This window comes from Sphaerodactylus townsendi, linkage group LG01, assembly GCF_021028975.2.
Source record: "Sphaerodactylus townsendi isolate TG3544 linkage group LG01, MPM_Stown_v2.3, whole genome shotgun sequence".
NCBI lineage: Eukaryota > Metazoa > Chordata > Lepidosauria > Squamata > Sphaerodactylidae > Sphaerodactylus > Sphaerodactylus townsendi.
The window spans coordinates 76,226,371-76,243,715 of record NC_059425.1 but is presented as its reverse complement, the minus strand read 5'-3'; the positions used below and the strand labels follow the sequence as shown (position 1 = coordinate 76,243,715).

The 17,345-nt window shown below is 40.2% G+C and overlaps 1 protein-coding gene across 2 annotated transcripts in view; it reads right to left on the bottom strand.

The window, feature by feature from the left end:
* Positions 1–9,226: 9,226 nt before the first annotated feature.
* RMDN2 (regulator of microtubule dynamics 2) overlaps positions 9,227–17,345 on the bottom strand; it is a 34,619-nt gene continuing 26,500 nt past the window's right edge. For both annotated transcript variants that reach the window (XM_048484319.1, XM_048484309.1), the window contains exons 7-11: positions 17,125–17,202; positions 13,280–13,378; positions 11,503–11,556; positions 11,329–11,409; positions 9,227–9,491 (exon numbers count right to left, since the gene is read on the bottom strand). In XM_048484319.1, coding sequence (XP_048340276.1) covers positions 9,438–9,491; positions 11,329–11,409; positions 11,503–11,556; positions 13,280–13,378; positions 17,125–17,202 — 366 coding nt within the window. In that variant the 3' untranslated portion in view covers positions 9,227–9,437. The remainder of the gene's footprint in view (positions 9,492–11,328; positions 11,410–11,502; positions 11,557–13,279; positions 13,379–17,124; positions 17,203–17,345) is intronic.

Genomic DNA, 17,345 nt, shown 5'->3' with positions numbered 1-17,345 from the left:
AACAAGAGGGGAGTATTTTCCCCTAGTTTCTTTCTGCAAAAGAAAGTAAAATGCTCTTTCACTTGAGTGTAGTTTACTAACATCCGGTACATTGTTACCAAATTGGCATCTTCTCTAAGTGTGTGATCAGTCAGTTTGACACACTGAACCAATTACAGATCAGTTAATTCAGTCAGATAGGGAAGAAAAGAACCCTACAATAGAAAAAAGTAGAACTAGACAAGATGAAGCATGAAAAATGGAAAGAGCCAACTGTGAAGATGTAACCTCCTTCTGTGGGTTCTGTGGGGCAGAACCTGGAATGAGTTGCAAAGAACCAAATTTAAACAACAAAATGGTTTACTTTTCTGTACAATTAACACTTTTAAAACATCAACATTTAACGTTACAATTCAAGGTCCTGTTCAGGTTCCATTTCAAGTCCTTCTATTTACAGTCTACTGATATTGCCAAGTCCAAATCTTCTTCTTTTACCAAGTTGGCTGGCTCCCTGAAGACTCCAAGGGCTTGATGAAGCAAAGTTCTGAACATGATTAAGGTCTCCAGGAGAACTCTGTACAACCACAAAAGGAGACCCTGAAACAATAAGCTCCAACATGTGCAACATGGCAAAGAGAACAAGTACCTTCCCAGTAGTTGCCAACAATATTGCAATTGCCTTAACAAGGTGTTAAGGGCTTAAGGAAATCAAGGTCCGAGTCTGGTAGCACTTGTTCTTCTGCAAAGAAGCTCTTACAGCCTCTCTGCTGCTGCCAGTCTCCACCCTCTTACCTGGAGTCAGCCATTTCTGGGCCAACCCATTCTGGGCATGGGGGTTACATTCTCCCCCACTAAAATTCTCGTAGTCCCGACAGTAATTGCAATGCAACTTTTGAAATCATTAAACAATGTGAATTTCCCCAGAGATTCCTCTCACTTGGAGGAACCACATTTGAATTGCATCTGGAATGCAGAACATTGTCTTCTCCCTTGCCAGGAGATTTCCAACTGTTCCAAACTTAGCTGCACTGGAAGTTTGCAAAACTTTCCAGCAAATAGCAAATTCTAGCAGAAATAGTTTGCAGAAGGGATGGGGGATTGCAACTGGAATCCCTTCCTTCATATAACTGCTCAAACGGTGTTTCAAATTAACTACAGCAACATCTCTTGAACTTTCATATATGGTTTACAGAGGATTCGGAAAACTAAGCTTGCTGCACTTTTCATGCTGGAAACCATTTATATTTACAATCCTAAAAGCACAAGCCCCACGCTGGTTGAAGCCATTTGTAACCTCCTTCTGTGGGTTCTGTGGGGCAGCACATAGAATGAGTTGTAAAGAACCAAATTTAAACAACCAAATGGTTTACTTTTCTGTACAATTAACACTTTTAAAACATCAACATTTAGCGTTACAAATTTCGAGGTCCTGCTGAGTTTCCGACACAAGTCCTTCTATTTACAGTCTACTGATATTGCCAAGTCCAAATCTTCTTTGCAGAGTTGGCTGGCTCCTGAAGACTCCAAGGGCTTGATGAACAGGTTGCAACATGATGAAGGTCTCCAGGAGAACTCTCACCCATTACAACCACAAAAGAAACCCTGAAACAATAAACTCCAACATTTACAACATAGCAAAAACAACAACTACCTTCCCAGTAGTTTCCAACAATATTGCAATTACCTTAACAAGGTGTTAAGGGCTTATAGAAATCAAGGTCCGAGTCTGGTAGCCTTGTTCTTCTGCAAAGGAGCTCTTTCAGCCTCTCTGCTGCTTCGAGTCTCCACCCTCTTACTGGGTCAACCCATTCTGGGCCAACCCATTCTGGGCATGGGGGTTACAAAGACTTTCTGTGTTTGTGAAGATGGTAGAGAAGGGAAAGGAATAGCTTTTCTATCCTAACATAAACATAAATGATAATCCTATTCTACATCCTCTAGGAGGGCAGCGATCCCATTGAACCATGTTTTAGATAATGCAACACATCTCAGTGGTTTACTTGGGACTTCTAGAAGTGCAAGCTTGGCTTTTACATTTTGTGCTGAAGAAATGCTTACCTGAGTTGCAGTCTCTTTATGCCACATAATTTAGAGTCTAGGGAGTCCTCTGTTGCAGGGAGTTCTCTGCTTGGTACGTCCTGGTACGTTCAAAATAGAAAGAAGAAAGTACATGAATGGCAGGGCTGGAGGTAGTCAATGTAAAAAGAACCTATGAGTGCTGATGCAGAAATTATACAGAGTGATCTGAGTACACGAAAGGGGAGAAACCTTTACCCAGCAATGGATTTTTCACCAGAAAAGTTTTTCAGCTGCACATAGGTGAACAGAAAGTGTTAAAATTAAGCTTAGTAGACTTCAAAAGCCTATTTGTAGTTACAATATATTTATCTCCCCAGTAGTTATTGCTTCTTCTTGCTGAAGTTGCTTTAACCAGGAAATCCATGCGTTCAAATCTTACCTCACCTCTGAACTTATAAAGAAACTTTATGCAACCTGCTGTCTCAACTTCAACCCTTCCACCTGCAGTGTGATACTATTGGCAAATTTTTCAGTGATGTTGTATGGATGTTGCTACATGGAATGTTTGGAAAACTTGAGATATCTGTATGAATGCTAAGCATTATTATTGCTATGGTATCGGGGGGGGGGTGAGGGGGGTCAGATACAGCACAGTGTGACCAGACATTTTCCATCTTGAATTATTTTAGACTGATTTCAGGTGGTTCCATACAGATTTGATTCTTTGCAATACCTAATAGAGGGGGCTCGGCCAGCCTCAACCGATCAATCAGGCTTCCCTTAGGCTGAAATGAGTTGGGCAACTTGTTCATGACTAAACCAGATGTTTCTGCTTTCTGCAGTAATGAGAACCTTCTGTGTTGCTGGCCAGTTCTCCCTCAAAAAACAATGCCTCTGCAAAGAAACATTTACAGCTTTGCACAGGGAACCAAATGCAGGCTTGGCCCTGGAGCAGAACTGCCAAAGAACAGCTATGTCCCAATGTTCATCTGAACTAGTTTTTATAGTACTTGGCATATGTCCACTTTGGAGCATTTAGTGCTTCTGATACGCTGCATTAACTGAGCAATTGATACTGAAAGTAATACCACAAGGTACTATAATTGTGCCAAATGTTTTAGAAACCTTTCACACCTCTCCTGTGATGCTATGGTAAGTCCACATGCCAGTTTGGGGACTACTGCGGTGGGGGGTAATATATGGGTGTTAGGTGTGGGATCTACTCTAAGAGAAAAGTGGGATCTACTCTAGAGTGGGATCTACTCTATGAGCAAAGTATTTCTTTTGAGCAACAACATGTCAGGAGCTGAAAGTATAACAGCAGCATGGCAAAACCCTTGATTGCCTTAATGGACTGCTGAAGGACTAACAGCATTCACCTGTTAGCAGTCAGCCAAAGGGAATGACTAAGCATGATTGCATCAGCTATATATAAGAGTCATGTGACCTTTGACTGTACTAGCCATAGGCTAATTAATGTATTATAGTGTATATAAGTAAGCTAACTCAGTTAAGCGTGTTCCTTGTGGGGACAGGACCAAAGCCGAAGGCTCTGTCCGTTTAAACTGTATATATTGTATCAATGCCAATACATCCTTTCTTTGAGTGAACTCCCTGGCTCCAGTGGTTATTGCCGCACTCTGTGTATGCTCAGTTGCGCCTACGCTGTCAACTCGTGTCACAACAGAGCTGCTGACAGGACTTTCTGGACTCCAAACAGGGATGGCTACATGTTTTAGGAAGCTCTTGAGCAAGAGTGACCTTCCTTGTATGGATGTACCTCACTACCTATGAATCTCCACTACCACACGAGGGTGACCAGTGATAGCTGCTTCTTCTTGCTATGCCTGTTGCTGCTGTCTCACTCAAAGAGCTTTCTGACAAGTAAGCCAAGTACTAGTTCCTGAATTCCTACATGACCACCACTATCACCCAGCTTCCCATTGGAGCTACAAGAACAGGATGATTGAGCACCAGTTTTCCTACATCTAGGTGAGAAACCAAGTATCACAGAGATCTATTTTCCTTGCTTTATCAAGATATTATAATTTAGATTAGGGTAATTGTTAATGTATTGAACAGACCAATTCATAGTTATATCAATTTTGATCCAACCAGGTTTTTTTTACTACTCTGTGTTTAATTTTTGCAATGTTTTGAAAGAAATGAATGAAATTACTTAATCAGTTCCAGAGAATTTCAGAGTATAAAATTAATTTTACTAAATCAAAATTGATTTGAGCTGAACATGCAAATGGAAAGGAAAGATAAGTTATCAATGGTGTTATGACATGGATGGGCTAGAAGGAGTTGGGGGCTCTTTAAGAGTTAGCCAGGTGTACCAGGAGATGGCTCATTCAACAGCTAGGATCTGGCTGGAAGAGCTTCAGCTGGGAAGAGGTTGGTTGCTAGGATCCGGTACTGGAGTCTAAGGAGGGTATGTCTCTAGGTTGGATGAACTGACAAACCTGCCAAAGACGGGGACTCTGGGGCGACTTCACAGCTGTGAGTCCTGAGCTGGGGGATGTCTTAAGGGCAGATTTGGAGAGGAGTTGGGCAGTGGCACAGAGGCATCAGCAACACACAAGATACCAGGGCATGAAGGTGGAAAGATTGGCACAAATAAGATAGGGCTGAATACGTGGCTGGGAAAAAGAGTGTGGTAACTACCCTGAAGACTTTGTCTAGAATAAAAAGAGGTAACAAAAATAAAATTAAAAAATAAAAGAGTTAACAAATTGAAATGGCTTGGCATGTGTCCATGGGACAGCTGACCTTACCCTAGTCTGCTAAGGGCTCTCAAGGCAGCATTACAGGTGCCCCCAGTAGGCATGGAATGCAGAATGTGACAGGTATTTTCTGAAAATCTACTCCAATAAAGTATCCAGGGATCTAGATGGAAAAATAAATATTTTAAGTGGGAAAAGAGGGAGATGAGCCATCGAAACATACGATGGTTGCTCAGATAGTCAAAGTCTGCATTGGCAGCAGGTCTGCAGGGTGTCAGGAAGGTCTTTGGAAGCAGCTTGATGATAGTTAACACACAGAGAGAGACTCATGCACACTACTTGATCCTAGAACAAAGCAAACCATTGAGCCCCAGCCATTAGTTCATTATGATCTGCAGATATTTGAAATCTGTGAGGCTGAGTAAGCAGTGCCCTCCTCAGACTGTACCACATCTCAATTTTGCTTTGTGTTTGCCCAAGTCTTTTAGTCCATGCAGCTTCTTTTAACATTGAGGACTGCATATTCTGATCAAATACTTCAATGCCCATTTTGACTTTCGTTTTGTTTCCAATTTCAGCGTATGTTTGGGAAATGAGTAAGCAATAAAAAGCAAACATAAAGGGGTTGAACATTCACACAAATGGATCCTGTAAAAATTAAATTCATTAATATCTGGGAATTAACAGCTTTGAAAAACATTTTTCTTTTTTCCCATGGGAGTCCTTCCTTTCAGGTGAAGTTACTGACCGGACTGCAGTCACAGCTGAATGGTCTTCTAGCCTGTTTGGCACAATAATCATTACTACTCCCTAAAAACTTGGCTGGAAGGCTCCTCAGTATAGGTTTTCAGTTTGGCTCTCCCTTCAGCTTGGATACAAATACCATTTGGTTTGGCAAGAAAGCTGGAAGAGATTCAATATACTTGTGTTGGTGGGTGGTTCAGTGAATAAATACTTCAGATTATGTGCTCTGCAGTGAAGTGTAGATGGTATATTAAAATGTGAATTGGTGAAATGGCAGAGGCCCATTTTTCTTTTTAGATGTTTTTGTGGCAAAACACCCCATTATGTCAAAGAAGTAACCTTACTCAGAAGAGACAACATGGCACCAGAGGACTCTAGTATCAAAAAAGAGTTTGTCTTGCAGTATGCTTCACATTTTTCTCCCAGCTTTGGATAGCTAAAAGCAGGAGTCTACAACCTTTTTCAGGCTGCAGGGACCTTTGGAATTCTGACACGCCGGCACAATTATGAAATGGCTGCCACAAGAGATGCAGCCAATTAACGGTATATATAACTCCAACATGAACTCTTTTAACATTGCAGGCAGAAACTCTGTTTAACATGTTTTTTAATCTGGACAATCAGAAGCCCTGAATGGGAAATGAGCCCCTACTAGCCCCACCCATTTTCTACAAGCACTTGTTAGACACCAGGAAAGATGTCAGGCACCATTTTGGGAACCCTTGGGAATTGGGTTACAAATAGTCAACTATCAATATGCCTGCAAAGTTTTAAGTGAGAAGAGAAAGAATATGAGAGAATATGAAGGTTACCATTGTCTGATTCTGTTCCCAACCAGAATCCGTTGAAAGAATTGATTTGAGGATAACTGATGAGTGAGGGGTGAACAAGGGAAAATAATGGGCTAGATCCCAAGGAACATTTCTGCTAGTACAAGAACTGTGACACAAGCAGAAACACTATAAAGCCATTTTAGCTCTAGAAGACTTTCTTAGATCATATCATTTTGCACTTCCAAATAATCATTCCATGGGAGGGTTTTTTATTTTTTGAACACTGATATGAAATTAAAAATCAGTGCCTAATCTTACAGTAACTTGTGCAGCATCTTACGCAAACAGAACTGCATTATGGAAAACTTATCTTCTGCTACTCCATGGGGGTGATCCAACCCAATCTTCAAAAAGGACTGACAGGTATACATGAAGGGAAAAAACTCTATATAGTCCATTACTAGGTGACCAGCCTTGCAACAGGTGAGCAGGGGGAAAAAAGAAAGCAACATCTCAGCAGGATAAAATCCCAGTTGATTTGTAAAAAGCAATCAATAGAAACTTGGCTGGGAAGAAGGAACACAGAGGTCTGAAGAGCACAAGCACTCTGACCCCCAGTATTCTCAAATGCTAAAACTGTTGATCCTACATTACTTTATCGAATTAGAAAACCCTTAATTAATCATGCTTCCAGGTTGTAAAACATGTAGGGAGCAATCCTAAGAACATCTGCTCAAAAAAGTAAGTTTCATATTATCCTATTATTCCAACAAAATTGCCTTTAGGATTGCAACTGTAAACACACAGATGGGATGGTGAGGATTAGAAAACTGTCATGCTGGAGGAAAGGGAACTTTTCCTTCTTGAAATATGTGTAACTCAGTAAAATAATTGCCTACTGAACACCATGCACTATGCTGGAAGGTCTCAAATAAGTCTGCATCATAGGATGAGAATGCGGGTAGAAATCAGGGAAGGCAGAGGAGAAATACTTGCAGACAACCGAAGTTTTTCAGTCACTCTTTGAAGTGTTCCAGATTGTTATGACGGCTGTGTCCAGGCTCTCTATTTCCTGTAAAATCTAAACTGGAGCAGTTCTTCTCCAAAAGTAAAAGACTTATGAAATTGCCTCCCCCACATGCTTACAAAGATACTATCACAGCACACCATTTCATTAATCTCATTTAATGTTTTTGTTTTCAGATACTTTGAGCAGAAGATATATCTCAAATATATCTTTATATTTATAAAGTCCTCATATTCTTATTTAAAACCCAGAGATTAAAATACAAATAGGATTTGCAAAAAAGTAATTTCTTCTTAATATATACTTTTGAAAAACCAAAGGAGCAGACAGAGATAATGTATTTTCATTCATGTCTGTGCAAACAGATATATATTGCTACGTACAATTCTGTACAGGCATTAGAGATTAGCTTGCTAATCATTCCCAGTGCAAATGCCTGTCACTTGGCAGCTGCCAAGCCATCCATTGCCAGCAGTGGATTTCAAGGTGGGAGGTTCCCAGTGCAATCTTAACATTTTAAATTAGTAAAATAATCATTATAAGCTTAAAAAGAAAGAAACAGAGGATGCCCATGTACTAAGTTCCGCGGCATTGCTTGTCTACAGGCCTTCCAGCATACCCTCTTTTATTCCAGACTAGTTCATATAAAGGAAAGGAATGCTGTGTCTGTGGGCATCTTCTTCAAAGACACTATGGCTGATTATGCATGGTGATATTCCCGTGACCCCAAAGACAATTTGCTGCGGAGTCTTGGTTTTAGGGCACGTTCAGCATTATTCAGCTGGCTTTTTGCTGGTGTCCAAAGAAGGGCAATCTCCACTATTTCTGCTTGTTTTTGCAGGTTCTCTATCACTCATGTGTGCTTTAATTTTCAATGTAATTTAATTTTTAGATTCTCATATCAATATACTGAAATATCGATATAAAACAGGTGAAAAGTCTTGAATACGGCATCTGCACTCTTTGTCTGATCACTTTCTTTTCTGGTGGAAAGTGACTGGGGAATAATGGCGGTGCGCAAACCACAAAAGGACAACCTGAACTGCCTTTTGCTAAGCTCCCCAGGTTCCCGATTGTTCCTTTCCTGATGTACGGTAAATGCCAAACATTGAGACTGGCAGCCTTTTTCTGGTGTGGTCTCAAATCACTGATTGCTTGTGTGTAAAACTAGGAGGGCTGGAGATGTTCCAGCCTGCTAATCAATGAGAAAGAACAGGGACAATTTAGGCCAATCAGGTTTTTGGAGGGATTGACTAGTGTTGTTATTTTTACATTGAGGTATCAATATATTGATATGAGAAATTAAAAATGAAAAAAGATCTAAAGATGTGCAGGGGGAAGGTCCTGAACAATAAAAACAATCCAGCAGAACAAGATGTGGGCAGGAGTTGGCAACAAAGGGGGGATAAGAGGGAAGGAGCGCAAAGCAGTGCAAGGGAGTGGTGAGGCTAGGCAGGCTGGCTGTGGGCCGAGGGAAAAGGTCTGGGGCAAAGCTGTGCTCAGTGGCAAATGAAGAAAATCAAAATTGGACTACAAGTGGTCTCGCTTGTCATGGAAAGAATATAAAGTGAAAGTGAGGCTTGAGGAAATACATCTATACGAAAAATCTTGCTGTGACGGACATTTGCCCCCATCGTGCGACAGACATCTTATGCGTAGTCGGCCTATGAGTAGACATTGGCAGGAAGAGAAGTGACATTTCATCTAGTGTTTGCTACATTTTCTTTAGCCCAAACCAAGGAGCAGATGAGTCAGATTTATTTGTTCAGTTGCCTTCAGTTCCTGACAAGACTTTCATTTAAACTAGCACCAGAGAGAGAACCGGATTGCTTGTTCCACAAATCTATCCAAATGTGTTAGTAGTAGTTTGCAGAACATAACTGTTCTGCTTTTATAGCACCCTCTTCACAGCAACAAGAGTCAAGCACTCATTATTGGTTCAGAAATAAATTTACCTGAGGGCTGTGAGCTTGTGTAACCCCTCCTCCTCATTTTTTTTCCATTGGATTAGCTTCAAGATTAATTATTGTTTTGGGTGTATGCCTCACATGGCTATGAATACCACTGAACAAGATTCACATGGACGCTTTAGAACTAAGACCTAGGTCTGCAGAGTTCTTCTGCAGTATCATTCAAATATGGCAACTGAACACGCACAGTTTATTTTCACAGCTTCAGAGAAAGAAGTAGAGCTTCTAAATCCTTCTCAGCCTCTTTGTCCTAAAAGAAGAGAAAATACATGTTATTTAATTACAAATGGAAAACTACAAGCCACTGTACTCCATGTCATTTTTTACATCAATAACTGAGTATTTTCAGTATTAATAGTCCAGAAAAATATAACTGTTTAATTCTTCCCTTTAATCATTACACAAAAGACAAAGTATAAAGATGACCTAAAATAAAATTCAACTCCAGCTAATGATTTTCACATTTTCTCCTAAAGACATTTCTTAAAGATTTCATTACACAAAATTCTAATGGATAGCATTCTCCAGCTACCTTCTTTGAAGAAGTATGAATGAATTCGCTGATTACTATAGTCTGCAATTTACATTTTTATCCATTTTCAGACCATGAAACACTTATTTATGTGAAGTCCATTCCAGTAGCTGGAGCTATTTGAATCTTGACCATAGATGATAATCCAAGCAAATCACTTTCCTTGAATTTCAAGCCCTTCATATATCCAATTGCCTTGGTGTTCATTCAAAATGGAAACCTTGGTGCCATACATATATGCCAAGATGGCATGTGTGTAACCATTGTACTTGTTTAGTTGAACATGCCAGAGTTATTGGAGGAATCTGCTCCATGCTAAAAACTTGTCATCTTTTTAGAGGTTTGCCCAAGTGGTTCCATTTTAAACAACTTCCCTCACATCCAGATGCAAACATGAACTCTATGACCTCACTTTGCAGGCCATTTTCTGGAAAAGTCTTATAATCATTGAAACAGCACTTATTAAGGTTCATTTCCTTGTGATTTTTAAGACAGTCTGTGTCTATATTAATTTAAAAATGTACTTGACCATGTTTTAACTTGTGATCTGCCTGGAAAAAACCTTTAATAGAAAAATAGTTTAAAAATGCTAAATAAACTAAACTGACTAGGTGGTGTTAGGCAAGACACTACTCCCTCACACTCAGTCCCCCCCCCCCCTCCACACCCATCTGTATGGTGGGGGAAATGATGCTGGTTGAGTTTATGGGGCCACCTTGAGTCTCAGAAAGGCAAACCACATAAAAGTAAGTAAATAAATAAATGAGTGCAAAACATTCCCCAAGAAAGGAAAAGGGAAGTCCTATGTGAATATAAAACCCCACTGATCTACTGAATACCCTGGACAGTTTTGTGTTGTGTTCCATGGGATCAAGTAGTAGAAAAATAGGTTCAGGTTTAATATTAGGATATGATTTATAAAAGAGACTAGTTCCATAGCAGAACACATTGTTTATGAAGGTTTGGAAAATTGTGTGTCTTCAAGGAAAAGCGACAGGCCGCTGTCAAGCATTATCTTGAAGCGTTGGATTGAACCGGATGACAAGACAAATCCATTCTGCTTGATAATTAATATGCCTGCTGAAAGCTTTCACTTGGTGGGTCCTACAGCAGTAATAAGCAGTTGTTAACTAACCAAGTAATCATGTATCAGTGCCTCAAAAGGCATTTATTTGTACTTGCTGTGCTTCTTTGCCAGAATACTGTCAGTAATGAGAAGAGATGTCAGATTAACTTACACAGTTTGTAAATGAAACTTCTTGCAGCGTTGCTCCCAAAGCTTCAATTATATAATTGTGTATTTCAAAATTCTATGAGAAGATCTTCATAAAGATAATTCTTTCCATCAAGTCTCACTCCCCCTCCCCAATTCTTTCTCACTGTCAAAGGTATCTGTAGCATAGGTCTTATGGTGGGCCTCTAACCTTATTATAGACACTGTTGCAGAGCAAGAAATTATGAACTGCCCACACATGATGGCCAGCTCCTAGACCTCACTGTTCAAGGAGATCTGAGGCAGCAGCCACATTACAAGGGTACCATGCTTCCAACCCACCTCTTTGGTGACTGACAGAACTGACAGTGCAGAATCACAATACTTCAACGCATTAGTCCTCTGGCCAAGTTCTTTGTAGCACTGAAGGTTGAAATTAAAAAGGTCAATACAATCAAATTGGACATTCTGTAAAACAGATTTAAATTTTTTAAAAAAATAACTTTTTTCAGTTACCTTTGCTAAGTAGACATAATTGTACTTGGAATATCCAGGATGTATTTCTTCTGCCTGAATAAAAGACCAAATGATAATGAATAACAATAAGCAGAGGCACAATGAGATGAATACAGTCAACAAAACATAGGAGAGAGGCTGTGGTTGAGGGGAAGTGCCTCTGCTTTGCATGCAGTAGGTTCCAGGTTCAATCCTTGACATCTTCAGTTAAATGGAAGGACTGAATATTTGGTGATATAAACGCTTCTGCCTTAGCTCTGTAGAGTTGCTGTCAGTCTGAATAGACCAGGGGTCTGCAACCTGTTGCTCTCCAGATGTTCATGGACCACAATTCCCATCATGCTTCTTCTATAGCCAATTGGCCATGCTGGCAGGGGCTGATGGGAATTGTGGTCCATGAACATCTGGAGAGCCACAGGTTGCAGACCCCTGGAATAGACAATACTGACTTTGATGGACAAATGATCTGATTCACTATAGTGAAGCACACAATGTCTCCCAAAATGAGAGAATCTGGTGACTAGAGAAGAAGCACGACCAAGGAAACTCTTGCGTTTTCCATCATGACAATTGTGATACTGCACACTTATGAGGTAGAGTTTTCTATCAATCAGAAAATCATCAAAGACCGTAAGTGGTCCAATTTAGACAATTTAGCATGAAGAAATTATGTATTTTGAATCTTGGTAAAAGCTTTGTCCCAACACCTCCATATAATGCATTTAGGACACGAGTAGACCTATTCAAATTGACCCATTTAATTAAACTGAGATCTTTCTTTGATAAGCTGGGTGAATCCACTTTCAGCTCTTATCCACTACATTTTAAACCTAGGACAGAATTTACTACTGTGATGGACATTCCTGTCCCAAAAGGCAGCGCTCACTCTGTCCTCCCCTAGTATCTCTGGAATCCTTCGATTCTTTTATAGCAGAGGGCACTCATTTGTTCCGGCTGCATTAAGGATCTTCAATGCAAAGGTTGAATCCCAACTACTCTATGGGGTCCCTATCTGGATCCAAGCAGTGAACCAAGCTCTGAATGTCCCCCAATCCAAGTTTTCCCACCAAATAATGGGAGTTCCAAACTGCATCCCTTACGCAGCCCTGTGTTTAGAACTGGGGCAAAACACTCTGGAACATAAAGCTTGGCTTAGAGCATTTAGATTTTGGCTCCGCCTTCACTACCAGCCATCCGAACGCTCCCTTGTCTCAATGACACTACAGGACACGCAGGCTAACCCCTGGTTTTCTCTAATCAAGAGAAAGATTATTTCCATCTGCCTGCCTATTGAATCACTCTAGCTTTCATTGTAACAAGTTGTGTTTCTTAGTACCATTCAGTTTGTAAGTATAAACATTTTATATTTTGGGCTGGGGGTTTCCTTGTGGACTTTTCTATTTATTTGCATTTTTGTTATCATTTTTGTAAAATGAGCCTTGAAGTTTCATTAGGAAGTTGACATTGAGTCTAGATTTCCAGCTACCCTGTTCTTATATAGATGGTTGGTTTGTAAACTTGTGTACATTTCTATTTTAGTTTGTAATGAAATATACAGGTAAAAAGTCTGTTGTTATTGCACTTCAGTTGGAGGCTTTATTTTGTCAGCATTAAGATGTAGCCTTGTGGTACAATTTTGTCCTTTACTACCTTGTGGTTGGGTACCATTCCTTTTGCTCTTTATAGCTGCTGAGAACAACTTGTTGAGCAAATCTCTTGAACGCCAGCCACTTGGTAGGTGGGCCATGAAAGAGAACTGTCAGAAAACAGTATCTACCTTAAGAAAATTCTGCAAAGCTTCATATATTGTTGAAGTTGGCGGAGTCCCAAAAAGAGCAGTAGCAACTTTCTTCTCAATCCAAGACAACTGAGCTACCTTTGGGGGAAAAGAAAACCAAAAAAAGAGAGAGAAAATGTTTCTGATATGAAATAAGTTTTGCAAGCTATCATAATAAAGTATCTTCCAACAACACACTTTTAAAACACACACACATGGGGGAAGGGTGTTTTGTAGACCCTTATGGAATACTTTTATTGTATTTGAATAAACAGTCACCTGCTTGGTATTAAAAAACAACAACCTTTTTCCCATAGAAGGAGAAAAGTAAAACAATTGACATTTCTGTGCCAAATTAATACAGCAATTTTCAAAAGGGAAATTGGAACTGGAATTTTTCTGAGGAGGCACGATAACTCCAGTCATAACACAAACTGCACAGGGTTGGATCCAAACCATCTATTACATGTACGAAAAACAGTTTCCCCCTATGAGGAAAGTGGATGGGTTACAGAATTTTCACTGATTTCCCCCTCAAGTTGCAGCCTCCTTCAGAACTAAACTTTACTGAAGTCCCTTAACAGAGGCCTCTGGGAAGGTACACCTGGCTGCACAAGGAAGAGGGAAGCTGGAAAATCCAGTCCTTTTAGAATCCAGCTCAATACCATGAAATTACTTGGGAATATTAATTTTCTTTCATTCACAGTAGATATGCCAATCAAAGTCTTGAGGTGTTCTCAGTGATTGCCCTGTCACTTCCTCCCGTTTTTGATTCATGAAAGTCCAAGCTCGAGGATGTTTTGCAAGTACTGTGGGATTTTACCTGTTTCCATTGGTTTTGGCGCTCAGGATTAAGTTGTAATTTCACTAAACCAACATTTTATTCTACTCTGCTTGAGGAGCAGGATTTATCTATCTGGGCCTTCGGCAAGGAACAGGATGTATATTGAAAAACACTAGTTTAATAATTGGAAAGGTTTACTAAAGCATTCCTATGATAAGAACTATAACGATGTGGACAATGGCATGCAAGTTTTTCAAGGAAATATTTAACGTCACTGATCTTTATTTATTAAAACAATGACATTTCACACCTGCATTATACTGTGCTGATAGTGAACTACTCTGGATTTATGCAAAAACACATTAAAAGACTTATAAACCGCCTTTCATGTGTGCACGTCAAAAGGGATTGATCACCCTGCCCCATGCTCACATTCTGCATTTTTTAAAAATCACCTGGCAGCCTGACCCTTAGAACATTTTGCTAGTTTGGGGCTCTATAGAAGTGACTGGGATGTGATGGCAATTGAGGAATTGGGATGTGAATGGAATGCTTTAGCAAGACGTAAAAGAAATGTTAAGCATCCTTTTTGGCAGTTCAAACCACTTATGGGCAGGCATCTTGCTCACTTGGAACTGCAGGAGCAATTCTATATTAGCATTGATCTCAGCTGATGCAGACAGGGAACTTACAGATTGATGGAAGAGTAAAAGAAGGAAAAATAGTTTACATAATATGCTTGTAGACCACCCAAAGTTTTATGTATTTATATGTGTGTGCTCACAGATTGATACCACACAAAGTTTGACTGTGATGTAATGGCATAGTGGCTTCCAGTTTTCCATTGCAGAGTTTATAATTACCTTCTTAACATATATGGCTTATACTTTGTCAAATATGAGATCTGGCATGATATATGTTTTGTTACTAGATTTAATAAGAACTGATGTAGTAAGGTTCCATTGTGTCTTTTAGGTGGCTTAGAGTTTGGTTTGGGCTGCTTCCCAAAACAGGAAATGTTTTACTTGGCCTTCATACTACTGGGTTTTTAAAAAATCCATCATAAAGTAGCACAAAGAATGTTTATCACATTAATTGTATATATGGCAGTAGCTATGGGATACTTCCAGCAGACTAAGAGCAGAAATTCATTTGTGGAAGAGGGCTGGTCTGACTCCCCCAGTCTTGCAACATCCCTTCAAAAGTTAGAGACCCTTGGAAAAGGTCTGGGATATGACATAGAAGGGCCAGCTGGGTGGGATGAGATGGGGGAAACAAGAGAGAGGGGAACATTCCCTTCCACACTATAACTACTCAAGCTAAAAATGGCCCTTTCTGCATAAGTGACCTAGAACGTTTCTAAAACCTTTCTGATTTCCCTCCTTGACCACGATGTCTGTCTGTACTCATCTCCTCCAAATGTTTCATGGCCACCGTATGGGATTTTTAATTTTTTTGTGAGTTATTCGTAGAAACAATGCTTCATTGATTCTTTACTTTGATTCTCTATAGCTCCGTTTAATTGATGCTTCATAGATCCAACCAAAACATCAACAACAAAACACAGAAATGACTAAAATAAAGAGGGGAGGGTAAGGGGAAAGGAGTGAAGTTAGGGATACGAAAAAATGGCACCGGCGCGGGGGGGAAGTTGGGTGAAATACACGGGCGGAGAAGGTGTCATGATGGAGTTGTTGGAGGGGATCACTTTCGCTTTTTCAGGTGCAGTTTATCTCTTCTAGCTGTGGCCTTGGAGTTCTGTGGCTGGGTAGAGACTCCAGGCCAGACAATGTGAACTGTCTGCTTCTCATGTGGGGGTGGGGATCTCTCACTCATAATATCAAGAGTTTTGGGCAGTTTTCACCAGAACTCTTTTTCTACGTTCCAAACATGTCTTCAATAAAAGCCTTGAACCAATCAAGTGATTTATTGTCTGAATGGGGAATCTGACATTAAGAGAATTCTTCATTATGCATGTTGCCAACTTTATGCTTTGATCACCGGCTAAAGTTGTGAACATCTTATTGGTTATTATGCTTCATGGACGAGGGGCACCGCACCTTTTCCTCACTGGGCATGGGGCAAACTCGTCTCTTACAGAAGTAGTAACATGTTGTGCATACCAGCCCCCTGATGTGGAAGAGGCCACAATTGGACTTGGACATTTGCGAATCAGCAGCATTCAGGGTTTGGGTGACAATCGGATTTATCGAGGATCTGAGCTGGGGTTCACCTCCAAGTCTGATCTGCCACTAGGTGGAGCATGGAAGTGACCCAGATCCGTGAATTTTCTTCGGGACTAACTTCTGAGGAAGTATATTACCCTGAGAGGGAACCTCTCTACACAAAAGGGAGAAAGGAAATGGAAGGAGCAAGGGACACAAGCGAACAACCACCTGCATTTGTATCTGATCGCATCTTGCTGTGATAACTGAATGTAACCAGAGTGCATTTTTTAAATGTCTTTACTGGCATCTCACAAGAGTGAAAGTACACAAATACCAAATGATCAGCCAACAACAAATTTACTCAGAAGTTCAGTGCACTCCGAAGTTACTGCATCCAAACTCCAACCCTATCATTTCTGCTTCAGCTTTGGTAAATGTCAACAGAGAAAAATGTCAACAGAGAAATTAATGGAGCAGTGGCTGATTTCTTTATAGGATAGGGCACACAGAAGGCACATGTGCGTCACTATAGTTAACTAAGCGCCAGCACCGATAGACATGAATAATGAAGAATTTGCCTTCGTTTCACTTCAAAGTCCATTAGAGCAGAACCCACAGCTTAGAGGTAAAACACATGCCTTGCATACAGAAGGGCCTGTGTACAATCCTCATCGTGTTATTTCAAAGAATTCCAGTAGCTTGAGCTAGGCCAGCTCCCTGCCTCAGGCCCTGGAGAATTACTGCTGACAGAATATTGGCCAAGATAATCCCTAAGTTTGTGTGTGTTCCCTTTTTCCAAGAAAAGGGAGTAAAATTGCTGAAGATGCAGTATTTTTTAATACAGCTAACAGGACTGATACTGAGGAAATGACTGGAGGCTCAAAAGTACTTACTTCGTAACACCATCTTCCAGTGAGATAATACAAAAATGGATCTCGAGGCTTAAGTTCAATTGCTTTGTCTAGATGCTCCTGTAGGAAAGATTACCACGAAAAGTTCTCACTCTATGGTTTCAATTGTTTAGACAAATTCATGAAGAATGCAATGTGGATGACCCTTATGAAGTCTGCCAACTCAGTAATTATAACTGGCAAAAACATATTTATGTAGAAAA